The sequence below is a fragment of the Euprymna scolopes genome, chromosome 44, assembly GCF_053919585.1.
Source record: "Euprymna scolopes isolate OS-2025 chromosome 44, ASM5391958v1, whole genome shotgun sequence".
NCBI classification, from domain to species: Eukaryota; Metazoa; Mollusca; class Cephalopoda; order Sepiida; family Sepiolidae; genus Euprymna; species Euprymna scolopes.
Window position 1 is genome coordinate 42,882,321 of NC_136525.1, and position 17,981 is coordinate 42,900,301.

The 17,981-nt window shown below is 33.0% G+C and overlaps 2 protein-coding genes across 9 annotated transcripts in view; one reads left to right on the forward strand and one right to left on the reverse strand.

Moving 5' to 3' along the window:
- Positions 1–17,981, forward strand: part of LOC145268819 (uncharacterized) — an 81,214-nt gene that overhangs the window by 31,320 nt on the left and 31,913 nt on the right. The window contains exon 3 of the mRNA XM_080124460.1: positions 17,770–17,838. The gene's annotated coding sequence lies outside the window, so the exon portion shown is untranslated. The remainder of the gene's footprint in view (positions 1–17,769; positions 17,839–17,981) is intronic.
- Positions 4,657–17,981, reverse strand: part of LOC145268816 (uncharacterized) — a 121,657-nt gene continuing 108,332 nt past the window's right edge. For 7 of the 8 annotated variants that reach the window (XM_080124449.1, XM_080124453.1, XM_080124448.1 and 4 more), the window contains 3 exons: positions 10,034–10,196; positions 9,125–9,240; positions 4,657–6,967 (listed from right to left, as the gene is read on the reverse strand). In XM_080124449.1, coding sequence (XP_079980575.1) covers positions 6,806–6,967; positions 9,125–9,240; positions 10,034–10,196 — 441 coding nt within the window. In that variant the 3' untranslated portion in view covers positions 4,657–6,805. Of the gene's footprint in view, positions 6,968–9,124; positions 9,241–10,033; positions 10,197–12,843; positions 13,298–17,981 lie in introns of those variants that run through there. The other variant, XM_080124455.1, reaches the window with a different exon arrangement.

Sequence of the window (17,981 nt, forward strand, 5' to 3'; positions counted from 1 at the left end):
AAAAATGGAGTGTTTTTATTAAACCTAAAACACCCCAGGGGCACACCAAAGAGTTATCGCGAAGTATAGACAAAAAAAAAAATTATATAGAAATCGGTTAGTTAGAACTTTTCAGAAAGTTTTATAAAAATCCAAGGCATTATTTTTTTTCAACAAGCACAAAAGTGTCAATTTTAGCCATTTTAACCTGAAAGGCGTCCATAAGGGGGCAACTGGAGTTTGCACGGAAAATCCGTTGTTACTTTTTTACTCCTATCATGTTTAATGTTTGAAATTTTTTTTTAAATTCCAAGGCGTAGTTATTGAGAAAAGTGCAGACAGACGAACAGACAGAGGTGAACTTACAGGTGCACCCTCCTTTTGTCGGGGGACCGAAAATGATTTGTTTTAATAGAATTAACCACCAAAAAAAAAATCAGTGGAAAAAGCCACCAAAAAAAGCAAGACCTGGAAGAGTATTGGAGGCCTCTGTTTGAGGATGAGGGACTTAGCAACTCTGACGCCAATTAGATCCAGAATATCACTAGAACAAATGAAAACAAGGCAGAAATGCCGGAACCAAAGATAACATCTACAACGGTAAAACAAAAGTTGGGTAGATTCCAGAATAACAAAAAGTTTGGACTTGACAACTTATCTCATTTCTTGCTTAAAAAACTTACAGCTCTCCATATTCATTATGGTAGCTGCTACACTAGACTGATGAAGGGTGAGGAGGCCACACCAACATGGCTATTAAAAGGTGATACCACCCTCATACCTAAAATGGTTGAGACACAACACCCTAGTAAGTACAGGCCAATCTTCTGTATCACTGCCACTTACAAACTCTTCACTGGCTTGTTGCAGACAGCATTCATGACTACCTTTCTTCAGGAGTATAGTTTGAAAAAGAACAGGCAGGATGCAGTAGGAAGTGCTTGGGCACCAAGGAGCAGTTGCTGATTAACAGAACCATTCTTGAAGACTGTAGGGAGAGGCAGATAAATCTAAGCCAGTTCAGATGTTTTAATATAATTAACCACCAAAAAAAAAAAAAAATGTCAAGTAAATAATTCAAATTAAAAAAAAAAAAATTTTTTTTCAAAATCTTTTAATCCTGTTCAAATGCCAAAGCTTACCAAAATAAACATTTTCAGAAAAATGTTAAAAAATAAAAAGCAAAACATCCGCCATAAGGTGGGTACGAATGCAAAAACTAGTAGTTTATTAAACAACATTCTAATCCAATGGTAATAGTCATGACATGACGTTGCAAAATTTTTGTAGTTAGTGTTTTCGAGAGATGAACAGGTCACGCATGTGCAAATGTTGAAATCATTTAGAAAGAGATGATTTCACGTGACCCCCCCCCCTCACTGTCAGATTTTGTGCTCATTAGGATAGAAAATATATATATATATATATATATATTTTTTGTTTTAAATTTCACATATTATGCATCAGAGTTTCCATCTTTTAAGACAGTACTGGAATCATTCTTATTCGAATTGGATTTTTGAAGTTTTAGCAAGACATACAAACAGATGACTGAGATTCATATAATCGACTGTGGGGAGGCGCCCTGCGGTGCCTTGTCGTAAAGTACAGTTAAATATGATATTTATGGAGACTGTCTCAAAAAAAAAAAAAAACACACACGGATTTGGGTGCCATTTTAATCTATAAATATAAAAGCGAAAATGTGTGTATGTATGTGTTCGCTTTTTGTGTATGTCTGTAAAAGGCTTTTTTTCGCTAAACTTCTTGGTCGGCTCACTCCTTCTTAAAACTTTTTATATCACATCTAAATCATAATATCTATCAGTTAACAATGGGGGTTGCCTGTCTATTTAATTTGCCCGACTTTCAAAAGATAAATATTCCACATACTCGGATCGCCGCATGTTGCTTTCACTTTTCAGTATAAAAACAGCGAAACTAGATTCGAACCGGATGTAAACGTCACCGTTAACTATCCCGCAGTAAAACGATTTGACCTCATTAAAAACTGCGATGTTTGACATTCACTTTTTAATTGCTCTTACATTGACTGTCGCTGTAGCACAGGTGTTCAGGCTCAGCCTATGGGCCTAAAGCTCTGGGTTCGAGCTGACTTGTTTTGTTTTTTTTTTTTCCATTTTTAAAATCGCTGTTTTTTATCATTTTTTTTATTTAAACAGGGTTAAGTTTTCCTTTTGTTCTTCTTTATCCCTCCCTCCCCAAACGCGCACATCTACAAGCACCCTGGCAACGCTGGGTACCCCGCCCCCTAGTGTGTTATTAAAAGAAAAAAATGCTGCGTGGTGGGCGCGAACTTGCAACTTGTTTGTAAGCGGACACTATCGATTCAACTAAGACATCACTGACGTTATCATGTTGCAAACTTAGCTTTTTAAAACGAAACAACGAATGGATCGTTCACGATTTAGAAACAGCATTGAAACCATTTTTACCTGACCCACCCTCCTTCAAACAAAACGACATTTCTACATGAAATAATTGACAATTTTTTTCGATATTATGTGTCCAAGAGATCACTCTTTAACAGTACCCAATTCATGCCGGTCTGATGCAGATGATAAAATTTTTTTAGCAGACATACATACAAACATTTGCACTTTATATAATAGATTAATTGTTAGCGTGAGTCCTGAGAGACTCGGACACGACTTGTCTACAACTCGTATTAACCAGCATCCATTTAGATTAGTGTTCAGGTAAATTTAGCACTAACTAAATGGTGACCCTTAATTATCATCATTTTTAACATCTCATTGTAATACAGTTTCTTATTCTGGTAGGTTTTTCTTCCAAGAGCTGCAGGATTGTGGAACTCTTGTCCTGCTGACTGTTTTTCTCTTACCTATAATTGTTTTGCTTATTTGATTAAAGCCAATAGGCATGGATGTCTTAAATCGCAGAAAGTTTTGCCAACCATAGAAGTACATGATTCGACAAAACCCACACAGAGTGAAATTAGGAATAAGCCGAGTATGTGGGGTCTCCCTCCACGAATGCAAAATTTACTTTTAATATTTGTGCAAAATTAAAAAAAATAAAAAAATCCAATGTATGGTTATTGAGAAAAGTGTGAACAAATGAATGATTTGGGGGCAACGTTACCCCTATAATGCTCCCTAGGGAGGTAACCAAAGTTATCCTGGAAAATACATTCTGGCAAAAATTTACTTTCACCATAACTAATGTTTGTGCAAAAAAAAGAAGAAAATCTAAGGTGTGGTTATTAAGAAAAGTGTGAACAAGTGAATTATACTAGATCCAATCCCTCATTTGTCAGGGGGACCAAAAAAGTGAATTATGGGAACTGGAAAGTGAACTTTCATGATATCAAAAAATGTCTGAACCATGGACAGAGGAAAAGTGACATTAAATAAATGGAAGAAAAACAAAGAATTTTGCCTTTTTTTTTTGTTGTTTCAGTGCATATTCAGATTAGCATTTATGACGAGAAACAAAAATGATGAAAAACTTTCATATTGTATCTACTTGTCACAGAATGAAGATGGCAGATTAAAAAAAAAAAAAAAAAAATTAATTCACAAAAATTGATCAAGTAGGTTTTTTTTTTTTTTACCGTTTTTCACTGATAAGTGAAGGCTAAAACCATTTTAATATTCTTCAAATTTTGTTTTTAACTTATATAAAACTAGCCTGGGTGCCCGGAAATGTGTGTTGAGCCCCCCCCCCTTAAAAAAAAAAGTGGTAGTAGGCAGGAAGGCTCGAACCTGTACCGTGAAAAAGGAAAACGTATAAAAACAAAAAATTGAAAAAAAAAAAAAAAAAAAAAAAAAAGTGACGTGTTTGCGGTTATGACCATCATCAAACCGGAAGTGACGTAGGTTTAAATTAAGGCTAGTAGGGAATGACTTTCGAAAATATCGGCAAAAAAGCGACACCTCCCTGTAGAAAAGTGCCCAGTTGAGGGTGAAGGAATTAATGTTTTTAGCCAATTTTTTGATATTTGTCGTCCGAAGGGTCGAGCTTCAAAATTCTACTGATCTTGTGAAAATCCTTCGCCTCTATCGAAAGTTTTAGGCAGACATACATACATACATACATTTAAACAGACTCGTGAGATTTCTATTATAGATTTCTTTTCTTAAAATAATGTTTCCATTATTTAAAAATTTTATGTTCTGAAAAAAAAAAAAAAAAAACAAAAACAAAAAAAACAAACAAGAAAAACACACACACTTTATAAATTATTGTTTGGTTTTAAATCTTGCGTTTCAGGTGTTTTTTGCCAGCATTACCCCACTCTTTTCTGAAATGAAAATCGGTTGTCTGCCCTTGATCTGCTATACCCACTACTTTTTTTTCTTTTTCTTTCTAATAGACAAAAGTAAAATTTACTTTTGTTAAATAATAATAAAAAAATACTTAATTCAAATTAGGTGATTTTTGGAATATTTCATCTCCGTTCCGTGACTGGTACATACATCATACAAATTTTCTTTACATTTTATTGTTGCCATAAGTGTCAATCTGAATAAGCATCTTTTTGTTTCAATGATTTTAAATAATAGGAATTAAATAGTGATAAAATAATGAACAAATAAAATAATAATAATAATAAAATTAATAACAATAATAATAATAATAATAATAAAATTAATAATAATAATAATAATAAAAACAAAATAAAAAAGTCACCTCTTTTGTACAGAGCCATCACAGCTTTATTATTTCAAGTTTGTCTTTTTGGGCGTTTTTTTTTTTTTTTGTGGCTTATTGAGGAATTAAAATACGACCAAGGGGATTGAAGTGGAGAGGATGATAGAGCACTATTCATGAAGTGAAATAGCAACATGGTTTACAATATAACACGGTATCATCATTGTCGTCCCAGGAAAATGAATCTGTCAAACGAAATATTATTTGACACTCTCATTTTTGTTTGTGAAATAGTTTTTTTGGTTTCATTTTTTTTTTTTTAAATGATACCTGCAAGTATTGCATTTTTTTTTTTGTGTGTGTACATTTTAAAAAGTTTTGTTTTTTACTGTCCAAAAACATTAGTTTGCTTTTGTTAAAAAAAAAAAAAAAAAAAAGTGACTATTTTTCTTTTTTTCAATGTTGAATTTTTTTTTCAATTTTGTGTTTATATAAACAGTAGCAAACTGAAAATCCACAGAAATTCAGAATTAAAAAAAAAAATTAATTATCCTTTTTTTTTTTTTTTTTCAATTTTCTTTTTTTTTTTTGGTGGAGCAGGATGGGGTAGGGATTTTGCAAAAAAAAATTAACCAATGAAACAGCCTATTTTTACAAGTTTACGCTCATTAATTATTTACAATAAAATGGGTTTCGACATTCTGTATTTCGTATTAACATCACAATTTCTGTCAGTCTTGTTAACTGTACTTTTAATATTATAAATACAATAAACAGCTAATATTTTAATCATTTTATTTTTCTTGAATAATAAAAAAAACTGTAGAGAAGACAGGGCAGACATATTGAATTTTAGTTTTGCCATTGTTATACAGCTAATATTTTAATCATTTTAATTTTCTTGAATACTTAAAACATTAGCTGTCTAGCATAGTAATATTAAAACTAATTGATTTCGGACAATCTTGTCAAAATTTCATAGATGCAAGCAGCTTTAGTTATTTTTGATGCAGAAATAAATAAATGTAGAATTTATGCGTATAAACTAGAAAATTATCTTAAAATACAAGCTAAAAGTAACAGTTATCTGCCCCTTTTATAATTTTGTGGAAAAGTCAGGCATGTTTAATTTTAATTTTGTTGTATATACTGTAAAACAGTTCTCAGGTTTATTGTAATATTAAAACTAAAAATTAATCATAGCAGTTTTGTTTTGGACAATATTAACAAATTACATAGAGATAAACGGTTAGGAAATATATGCATCTGAGATTTATGCCGAAAAATTTTAAAAATTACTCTTTCCAAGTTGGCAGTAACAGTCATCTACCCTTATAAAATTTTCTAAAGGAGACAGGCCGCCATGTAGAATTTTAGTTTTAATATTGTCATAAAAACAGTTAATGTGGTAATTATTTTTTTTAAAAAAATATCACATGAATAATGACTATATTGTGAAATAATTTTAAAATACTTAACACATTAACTGTTTAGTGTATTCATTATTATATTAAAACTAAAAATTAATCACAGCAGTTTGTATCAGCCAATCTATCAACAAAATTACATAGAATCAGACGGAAATATATAACACATCTGAGATTTATGCCCATAAATTAGAAAAAAAATCAACCTTAAATTGTGTCATATATATAATTTTTTATTAAAGCTGAAGCAACAGTTATCTGCCCTTACATAATTTTGTGGCTGCCATATTGAATTTTAGTTTTTAATATTGATGTAAAAACAGCTAAGACGCAATGGCTATATTACGAAATAAGTTGTGTGAAATGGATGCTGACGAAACGCATTTAACGGTGAATAATGGACGTGAACAAGTAAATTATCAAAAAGTTCTGTGTTTAACTCTCACACACAACTATGAGCAGTTGTCAAACATTTTAAATTATCTTTTTGGAGGGAGGGGGAAGGTGAGAAAGAGAGCTCAGTTTATTTTTTTCTTTTATATATATATAAAAAAAATTTTTTTTTTTAAGTTGGATTATCTCCCCCTTTTTAACAATCATAACTTATGAATTAAAGGCAGGATTTTTTTTTTTCTTTTTTTTTTTTTTTTTTGTAATTTTGTTTAAAAAATGAAAAGTAGTAGCCAAAAGTTGGTGAATTCTTGGCCTGTACAAAGAGCGAGAGAAAAAAAAATGTCTTTGGGATGAGTTTTTCTTCTTCTTTATTTGCCGCCCACGCTAAGGTTTATCGTGTTAGGGTCACTGAAAGGTCCGACACGGGTGTGAGTGTCCACTGCACGTACGGCAAAGTGATATTTGTTGCCTTCATGGAACTGTGTTAGCGTACATGCCATTGGTAAGGGAAGCGCTTTTATGTCACCGACCTGATGAAAAAAAAAAAGGTAAATTAAAACTCATTTATATAGATCAAAAAGATGTAAAAGTCGGCATTTGTTTACATTGGTGATCTTTTAACCCAACACATTTCAGGTAAAAACATTATTACATACTCACGTGCCATGGTGAAATTAGTATAAACTTCAAAAATTATGAAAAATGATCTAGTAGAAAAATAATTACAAGTGAAAATAAAATTTATTGAATCATCTAGTTTTATCGTGAAAGAGTTGTGCGACCAATTCAGTATGAAAAACAAGGGAGATAACCTTAGACTTAAATTGGCTAGAATTAAGGGTCTGGTGATGATAAAAAAGCTTTCTGAGAACATAATAGTGACTAAATTTTTATTTAATACATCTAGCACATCTGCTGGATCATTTTTCTTAAGTTTTGCAATTTATACTAGTTTTGACATAACACATAAGTACATCATGTTTTCACCTGAAATGTATTGATTTAAAATATCATTAATGTAAGTAAACAACAAAAACTCTAACACAATAATTTGGTTTATGGCAAACGTGAAACACAAAAATTTCCAAAATTGATTGAATATGTTAAAAAAATTTGCTAACAAAATTAGATTAACAAATGAGAACGCACTGCATATTCCTAAAAAAAAAATAAAAAATAAAAAATAAATCAATAAAACATAAAAATCGCTGAAGTTAAATTGATAGAAAAATGATCTTGGTATTCGTTTTTAATTTTAAATTTTGAATACAATACAAAAATAAACGAGTGAAAAAATATTGTTTCTATATTTTAATAATAGTAACAAAAAATTTTAAAAAAAAATTATTTTTTATATAAACACTAGCAGGGGTGCCCGGGTGTTTGAAGGTGTGTGTTGAGCACAAAAAGTGGTAGTAGGCAAGCAGGCTCGAACCCGTGACGCGAAGATGGAAAAGAAAGTGAAAGAAAACCTGACATCTTACCACTACGCTATGACGAGACAGGATGTGAAAAGCGTTCAAATTTAATGATGTCAATCAAAAAAAAGTTGACTTGCAGAAGTGAATGAGTTCACGCAGGTGCAGAAATGAACGTCTGGCTTTCGGCCATTTTATTTATTTGTTTCCCAACGATCTTGGGGAAACCAGCACTCCCTAAGAAGGGAGAACTCTGGCAGTGTCCAAATGAATAGCAATTGTCTGATATGAAGGGTTCCCCCCCCAACACTGATTAAAGCTGATTGCCTTTCTGGACGTCCCAGCCGGAAGGCCAGTTGCATTTGCTTCGGTTTAGTTTTGCTTTATTTATACGAGAAAGACAAACAAACACTGGAACCAGGAACTTTTTTGCTTGCCAAAGGAATCCACATTGTTCTGAGATAACCACGTGCTCTTAGGATCGCTGTTGCCAACTAAAATCATTCAGAAATGGAGAACCAAAGATCCGATCCCAAAACAATTTAAATAGAAAATACAATTATACATTTTTCTTCCTCATCTCAATATTTTAACATTTATTCAAATAATTATCTTTTATACAAAAAATAACTGCCAAATAGTTTTGCTTAAAAATGACCTCTGTCCTTCAATGGTAAAACTGAGGATCAACACTGGAAGATTACACTCCTGAGTTTTAATAACGTGAGACAAGTGGTAATCTGACAGAATTGGACCCTTTGACATCTGCAGTCTTCATCAGAACGGCAATCTTTTTTGTAAGTAGGTAACAGTGACCATCCAAAACCCAGAAACAGCCAAAGTTGGGGACATCACCAGAAGGAGCAGAACTAGAGGTACAAAAGGAGAATGGTGACACCCTTTTTCCTGGCTTTCAGGCTGGGATCAAAGAATAGTATCTGTTCTGTTTTCGGGCAGAGGTAGAAAGCAGATCCTTCTTGACAGGAGCGATTTTTATTTTTATTCCATCCAGTGTCCCTTTTTGGGGAGCTCGATATTTACCACATAAATAAAAAAAAAATTACTTTCACCATGACTAATGTTTGTGCAAAATTTTCAAAAAAATCCAAAGTATAGTTATTGAGAAAAAAGTGCAAACAAACGAACAGAAGTTACTAAGTCCAATCCCTCCTTTGTCGGGGGACCAAAAATGCTCCATGTATTTAATTTTAACCATTGTGGTAGGGCAAGTAAATAAGGAGCTAGGGTCAGTAAAAAGGGTGCCTTTACCTTTTTCCAGAGAGATGTACTTGGTGGTGCACTGCCTTCTTGGTATGCATAAAGCTGATAATTGGAGATTTCCGCATGCGTATCTGTCAAGGTCATGTTCCACGACAGAACAATTCCTGGAATTAAAAAAAAAAAAAAAAAAAAAAATATATATAAAATTCCATCCATTAGAAAATTAGGATGCAAAAAAAAAAAAAAAAAAATTTGATAAATTTTTTTTTCTAAATAAATAAACACAAGTTTTCTTTAATTTATCAAATACTAGCCTGGGTGCCTGACATTTGGAGATGTGTTGAGCAGAAAAAAAAAGTGGTAGTAGGCAGGCAGGCTCGAACCCATAACGCGAAGACGGAAAAGAAAGTGAAAGAAAATCTGATGTCTTACTGTTACTCCATGACGCAACTGGAAGTTCGGAATGTTAAAATTAGGTAAAGTCAATCCAACCAATACAATGACTTATAGATTTCTCTCTTTTTCGCTGGACTCTCGACAAGTAAATATGTGACGATAATGCGCTCCGGTTCGCAGCCTCTCATGAAATACTAAACGCAAGTAACGTTACTCTCTTCTGAATGAACTCTTACTATCTCTATTATCTCTCTTGTATTTTTATGTAAATAAATTTACATTTATTTGTTATCATAAAAAAAATCTGTAGAGGATAGGATGGCCTATATAAGTAATTGGGATCCCATCCTCACGTGTTGTGAATGATAAGTGATTGAGAAGCATGGGTTGCATAATGAAGAGACGAAACATTCCGATATACGATAACAAATAAATGTAGGTTTATTTACATTAAAATACAAGAGAAAAAATAAAGATAGAGATGGTAAGAGTTCAATATCATCTTGTTAATTTTGCACCAGTTAAAAAAGATAGCAGGTTAGGATCAGTAACTTTACGTACCTTGTGCTACCCGGGTGATCCGGAGGCCAGGTTTTGGTGGTGGAGATTTAAGTCCTTGTGATGGGACATTGTTACTGGGTGTTGGAGGTAATGGAGCTGGATGCTTGGCAAGTGATGCGAGTGATTGTGAAGGCGAACTGCTTAGCATTGTTGAAACAACTCGCTACAAAAAAAAAAAAGAAGAAATTTCCTTTAACTGATGAAACCGACTGACAACAAAGTTAAAAGATGTTTCGCAATTCTTGCGATAAGGATTGATAATTTGGATATTTCAAGTGTTATATTGAAACGTTTTTCAAACAATGTAATCTCCAACCTTCTTTGGGTGCATCTTTTTGGATTTGAGAACTTGATAGTTAAATTCGAGAACCTGTACAGAATTTTTAACAGAATTCTTTAATTTACATAGGTTGTTCTCATTCTCTATCAGCCATGATCGGATAGAAATGTTAATTTCATGTTATTGTTACTTATCTATAGTACAATAATGTGAATGGCCAACAGCAAGGAAAAAAACAAAAAAACAAAACTGAAATCAAAACTAAATTCCGAACTGGAATGGGAGAGGTGGTGATGGCCCCAACATGTAATCGCCTAAAAGCGTTAACCTCCTCTTAAAATGTACAAAATTTATCTCCTAAAAAGAGAGAGAGAGAAAAAAAAAAGTCAACTAGAAGATCACAGAAATAAGAGATTAAAATTTGTGAGTAACGGATCTCCCATTGTTGATTCTAAAATAAATACTTTCTTTTTGATCAGCTAAACATCTTGCACCTCTTTAGTCTCCGAGCAACAATGCTGCATATTCTGCGGCCAAGACGGTCTGCTTTCTGCTCTAGCGTCTCCAACAGAATCTTGACAGTGTAGCAAAATCTCCGACATGCTAGACAATTATCTCTGTGCTTGGCAGTTTCTCATTATATGTTGTTGTGTGCTCTTTGGTGTGTAAGGTATTCACTTTTCTCTCAGGAGTTTTTGCCTAACGAATAGATATATTGCTATCTCTTCTACGAGCCAGCAGTTTCTCTCTTTCCTTAAGAGTCTCCCATAAGGTCCTGAGAGTATAGTGTTTACTCATCCAAGCCAGGTATTCAGTTCCTTGCTAAAGAGTTTCAGTTTTTCATTTTAGGGCCTATCTTTCCGTCTTTTGCCTGAAGTTCCTCTGCATTTGATATTTTCTTTGTATTAAAAAAAGAGAAAGAGAGAAAGAAAGATTAAGAGGAATAAAATCTAGTCAAATAGTAAAAAAGTCTTTCGTGATTTGGCAGAAATGATCTTTTTATTAAAAAAAACAAAAAACAAACAAACAAAAAAAAAAAAAAAAACGTTCTCACGGGGGGGGGGGGGGACCCCTCATAAGAGCTAAGTTCAAAAGCTCTTGTTCTTAGCTGGGAAATTGATTAGTGGAACTTAAGTATGCAACCTGCGTCATGAAGCTTGGATCAAAGAACTCGACTTAACAAGTGTAGAACGATTTATGAATAATTATTTTGTTTCGTTATATAAAATGTCCCAGAGTTTTTCCTTGTTTTTTGCTTGCCGGCCTGAATGAAGATAGTTTATTTAAGGTATGCCCTGACGCCGGATGATGAAGAAGACAGGTTGGATCCAGCACGAAGCCAGAGTGACGGCCGAAATCAACAATGTTGCCACACGGACTTAGGGTCATGCACATTTCGCGTGCTCTGAGCAGCAGAAGATATTTTCCAGTGACCAGTGAGAGTCTGGTCACCCTTGAGGGGTCCACCACTAGACAAGTAAGAATGTAACCCTGCTGGGTTGCATCTATGGTTCTGTGGGCTGGGAGCGATGAACATGCCGAGATAACCTGAAGAATGGTTGTGAAAAGGGAAACCAATATAGGGATTGAGAGAAGTATACCGATCCTTAGAGAAATAGAAACCGGCGGTATCGATGCCGTTCTGACTTTGTAATGAATAGAAGCTCTCATAAGAATAAATTAAAGATGAAGTAATGATTTGCCTGAGATTAGTTGTGAGACTTTTAGACTGTCAAAAAAAGGGACGTTGGTTGGAGAATTTTATTAAAATTAAAGGAAAAAAAACTGAGATTGGGGGAAGCAAGGTTCCTGTCAGCCTAAGAGCAATGAACCAGGTAGACCAGAAGTAGTTAACCGGGTAGCAATCTGATAATGGACTGGGTTGCAACTGTTGGTGCTGCCATGTGCATGTCGGGCCTTTTTGCGCACGTGGTATTGACAGGCTGTGCCACGGACCGCTCTCTCAGATGTGCTAGTAGATAGAAACCAATGGGGATAGACAGAAGAGAAACTAAAACATGTGTATCATGAAATTAAATCTTAAATCTTTTTAGGATAAAACAAATGGAGTTTGATAGAACCGTGATGTGATTGAAGAAAAAAAAAATAAACAAAGGGAACTGTTTCGTCTATTTTAATATTTGTATTGAAATGTACTAATTTAAAAAAAAAAAAAAAAATTTTTTTTTTTTTAGATGAGGACTGATAACGTGTGTAATTGTTGTGTAGCATTCTCACCTGCATTCAATAGAAAATCATTTAGTGTGATGCACATTTCGTGTGCCCTGAGCAGCAAAAGATATTTTCCAGTGACCAGTGAGAGTCTGGTTACTCTTGAGGGGTCCACCACTAGACAAGTAAGAATGTAGCCCTGCTGGGTTGCATCTATGGTCCTGTGGGCTAGGAGCGATGAACATGGCCAGAAGTACATCACAAGTATGCTCCCGTGAACCAGGATAGCGACAGATGCAGCCCGGCCCTCAGACGATAAGAGAGTGTTAGGGTTATAATAATAACAAACCAAAACACGTTTTATTTTTAATATAAGTTTTTTATTCCATTTTGTATAAAATAAACGAATGTTTATGTATATATCAAAAATATAAACAGAAAACTTTAGGATTGACATTTTCTATTTTCCAATGGTGGTAGAGGGACTACTGGTGCTGGTGGAGAAAGAGGACTCTGGGTGGAATAGTTTATGCACAGGTTTTTTTGCATAAACTAATGAACTCTGCAGACTTTGATGGGAAGAAAAATCTCTTGTATTTCTTCATTTTTTTGCAAACAGAGGCAACCTTATGAAAAGTAATTACAGGAAAACCATTTTCTACATTTATGCTAGTTGCCCACTCTGATATCTTCCTCAGTGGAAGATGTTGAATTGCTACCCTATAAAATATGTGGCCATTCAAAACTGGTTCATTTCCTTCAAAATTTTCAAAATTCTTTAAAATGGAGGTCATTAATGAAGGTTTTTTATCCTGAAAATAATAGAAAAAGAATTCTTATCAAACTTGGAACTTAATTTTTCAGATTATATAAAATTTATGAAAACCGAAAAAATTTCAATAATCCCAAAAAGCAAATGCTACAAACAAATTATAGCTATTAAAATTATCATTTTGGGTTTCTGTGCACAGAAGTTGTCAAAAAACAAATATATAACAAATGTTATCAAAGGCAAGATAAGTTATTTTTCTACCAAACTGGATATATTTTTTTGTGTTTTATTCACTGTAACATGTTTATTCAGCTCGAAACCGATTGAAAAAATTAAAATGGCGGTCGGTCGACTCTCTCTTTAACATGATTAGTTTGGGAAAAGGTGTTATAAATAAAAAAAACTAGACAAAATACTATTAAAAACCCACAGAAAATATGTCAGCCTATGTCACGGTAACATATAAGCGAGTTCCTAACAGTATTTTTTCTAGTTTTTTTTATTTATAACACCTTTTTTCAAACATACCGTGTTAAAGAGAGAGTCGGCCGCCATTTAAAATTTTCCAAAACACGGTTTTTTGAGCTGAATAAACATGTTACATTGAATAAAAACACAAAAAATATATCCAGTTTGGTAGAAAAGTAAATTATCTTGTCTTTGATAACATTTGTTATATATTTGTTTTTAAACCACTTTTTAATACAAACGTAATAACTTTTACTTTATCGCCGAAACTGTCTGCGAAAAAGTGTAGAAATTACCTTAAAAATTAATATTTTTTTTTTACTCAAATAAAGTTTAAAAAGTCAAAATAAAATTTAAATACAACTTTCTCATCAGTTACAGAAAGTAAAAAAAATATGTGTGGTAAAAAATAAACTCACTATTATTCCAACAAAATTCTTTAAAGACAAGTATGCGTGCAAAACAAACCCACATGTGTCATTAAATAAAGACACTAGAAAATTATCCACTGAAACAGTTCGCGATATCAAAAAAGCGTTTGGCCCAGGAACCACTATTAAACACACAGCATAATGGTGGTTTAAGAAATTTCATGGCGGCAATGAGTTTTGAAGATGATGAGCGTAGTGGTTGGCCATTAGATGTTGACAAGGATCAATTAAGAAATTTAGTCAAAACCAATCTATGCACAACTGTTTAACTTGTTTCTGATTAGACGTAATGTATATGACGATGTCCAATCACTTCAAAAAGATTGGAAAGACAAAAAAAACTTGATAAATGCATGCCTCACGAATTGAATGACAACCAAAAGAAATACTGTTATGAAATGTCATTTCTCTTTTACGCAATAAGAATGACCTGTTTCTTAACCAGCTTGGGACTTGCAATGAAACGTGGGTTCTTTACGACAACCGGTGATACTCAGCTCAGTGGTTAGATGCCGATGAAGCTCCACAACACTTCCCAAAAACAGAGTTGCATCAAAAGAAGATCATGCTGACTGTTTGGTGATCTGCGACCAGTCCCATCATTACAGTTTTTTGAATGTAGGCGAAACCATTACGATGGTGAAGTACTGTCAACAAATAGATGAAATACATAAGAAATTTCGACAACACCCAGTATTAGTCAACAGAAAAGGCCCAATTCTCCTCCACAACAATGCCCGACTGCACATTGTGAAACTGATCCTGCAGAAGTTGAACAAATTAGGCTACGAAACTGCCTCATCCACCATATTCTACAGACCTATCAACTATCATTTTTTTCAAGCATCTCAACAACTTTCTGCGTGAGAATTGCTTCAAAAACCTAAGCAATATTAAAAACGTCTTCAGTGATTTTATTACCTCCAGAATGCAAAATTTTTATGTTACTGACATAAATACACTTGTTTTGCATAGTGTGTTGATTCTCATGGTGCTTATTTCGATCAATAGATTTTCGTTTGAGCCGAGATATGTTCATCTGAATTTAAAAGTTGAAAACTGCAAGAATTTTTTTGTCAACCTGATAGAAAGAATTCTAACTAGAAAGATATCAGGGTAACGAATGCCAACAATAATTCATTCGAAATGAACGAATGGTACTCAACAATTGATCAATCATAAAGCCTTTTCTTTTCTCAGAATATTTATTCAACAAAATAGTTATTTTGTTGGTATTTCTATATTATACAAATGAAAATATTGAATTTGAAGTAAAACAAATGGTACATACGTAATTGTCATGTCAAAATTAGTAACGTATCCAAAAATTATGGAAAATGATAAGGTGGGAAAATAATTTTTAATGAAAAACTGTTTTTGATAAAGTTTATATATGGAGAATATATTTTCCCCAACATTTTGGATTACGTAAACAAAACTTAATTATCTCCCTTGTCATCTTATCTCTAAATGTAATATAGTGATTTCTTTTCCTTTAAAAATTTTCTTTTCAATAATTATTTTTTTACCGTATCGTTTTTCATAATTTTTGTATATGTTACTATTTGAGACCTGACAATTATGTAGGTACCATTTGTTTAATTTGAAATTCAATATTTTTTTCGTTTGTATAATAAAGAAGCACCATTTTGTTTCTTTTTCAAAATACAACTTTGGTATCACTTTTACAAATATTAGTTTTCATCTGAAATATTTTTGAATAATTTGTCATCCAAATATTTGCACTCTCTTCATTAAAAACTTGACTTTCTGAATTATTTAAACATATCTCATTCAGCACAGTCGAAACATCTTTCATTTTTTCCCATGTGAAAAAAACGGAGCAAGTGACTTTAGTAACATATTCTTTGGTGCTTGTCCAGAATTCCTTCCTATATATACATATGAAAAAATCGATATGATGTACATATTTGCGACGCAACAAAAATATCATATTCCAAAAATCTTGTAAATTGACCTAATACTTTTATTTTAAAATAAGAAACTCAAATTTTATCAGCAACCGAGGAGTGACTATCTTGAAAGACATTTTGAAAACAAACAATAATTCAAACTTGCAAGATTTATGTTGGAATCCTTACAAATTCCCATTAATCACTTAAAAATGATTTTCGTTAGAACAAGCCGGGCATGCAAGGTCCCCTTCCATGAGTGAAAAATTTACTTTCACCATGACTAATATTTGTGCAAAAAAAAAAATCGAAGGCATGGTTATTGAGAAAAGTGCAAACAAATGAACCATTTTGGATCAATCTTACCCTGTAATGGCCCCTAGCAGGGGCAACTAGAAGTATCCCGGAAAATCTGTTCTGGCACAAATTTACTTTCACCATGACTAATGTTTGTGCAAATTTTTTAAAAAATCCAAGACGTGGTTATTGGAAAAAAGTGTGAACAAATAAATGGGAGTGAATTATTAGCTTCAATCCCTCCTTTTTCGGGGGATCAAAAATAAAACTAGTTGATCAGTTTATGGATTTTTGGAATATATTTTCATTACAGGTATGTACATCATACAGATTTTTCTTTATTTTTTAGTATAGGTAGCATTCTGGACAAAAACTGTTTGTTTTTATATTCTTTTCAAAGTAAATTTTGACTGCCCCCCTCCCCCCCAAAAAAATCACCCAAAGATATAATTGTTTCAACAATTCTGAAAATATATCAAAATTTTTATTTTCAAAGTTACTGTGAAACAAATATCAAATCCTTATTCAGAAAGTCTGTTATAAAATTCATATTTGTTCAAAGAATGTTTTTGAAGTTGATTTGGTTGTTTTGTTTTATGGCATATCAAACCTTTTTCGGTTATTTAATGGTGAATCCGAGAATTTTAGAAAAGTCCTTATGCTTCAAAGTTCTTTATATTTTCACATATTTATTCATGTTTGGTTTGCTTGTTTTGTAGAAAAAAATTGTTGTTTTTGCAGAACATGATTGAATTAAAAAAAAAAAAAAAAAAAAAAAAAATCAACGTTTGGTGCATTTTAGATGAGGAAACATCTCTTCAGACAGCCTGATCTGGTAGCACCAAGTTCCATGTGAGAATCACGTGAATAATGAACGCGATATTTACTACAACAGAAACATAAAATATTTCCACTAAAATAATGAATTTCATTATTGATTATTCACAAATGCTTAAATTTGAGCATGACAACGGCTAGAAGTAACAGAGGCTCAACCATGATATCATCAGTAGGTTAGTGCCAGAAGTTGGAAGGAGTTAAGTCCAAGGAACTTCCACCTTTACTAATCAGCAGAGCGATAACATTGTCAACCAGGGGAATAGTTTATCAGACATGTGCATGCAGTGTGATGATGTGAAACCTGGCCAGTGTAAATTAGGGACATGTGTTGCATGGAGAAAAATAATATGAGACCAATACGATGCATGCTTAATGTTAGTCTTAAAGACACACTTAGATCTGATGACCTCAGAGGAAGATGAAATCTGGGTAACATAGAGATGTGCTCAATAGTATGGTCATGTTGAAAGAAAAAAACCTTTATATTAATTCTGTTTAATAGCCTCCCATTTTTCTTGTTAAAGTAGTTAAACCTAATCCTCACCCTCTTTGTTTTCTCTTAGGAACACATAGATTGGATAGAAGATGTTGACATCAACCAAAATTAGGATTGATTAGTGTCTTGTTCAGAGGTAAGTATTTTATGCAATAATATTTAAGCATTATGCACGTCAGGTATGATAACATCACGGAAGGTCAATGGATTCATAAGCTGGTAACCGACAGTATGTATTCTTTCACGATACATGAATTTATGCCGGTTTTTATATAAGTC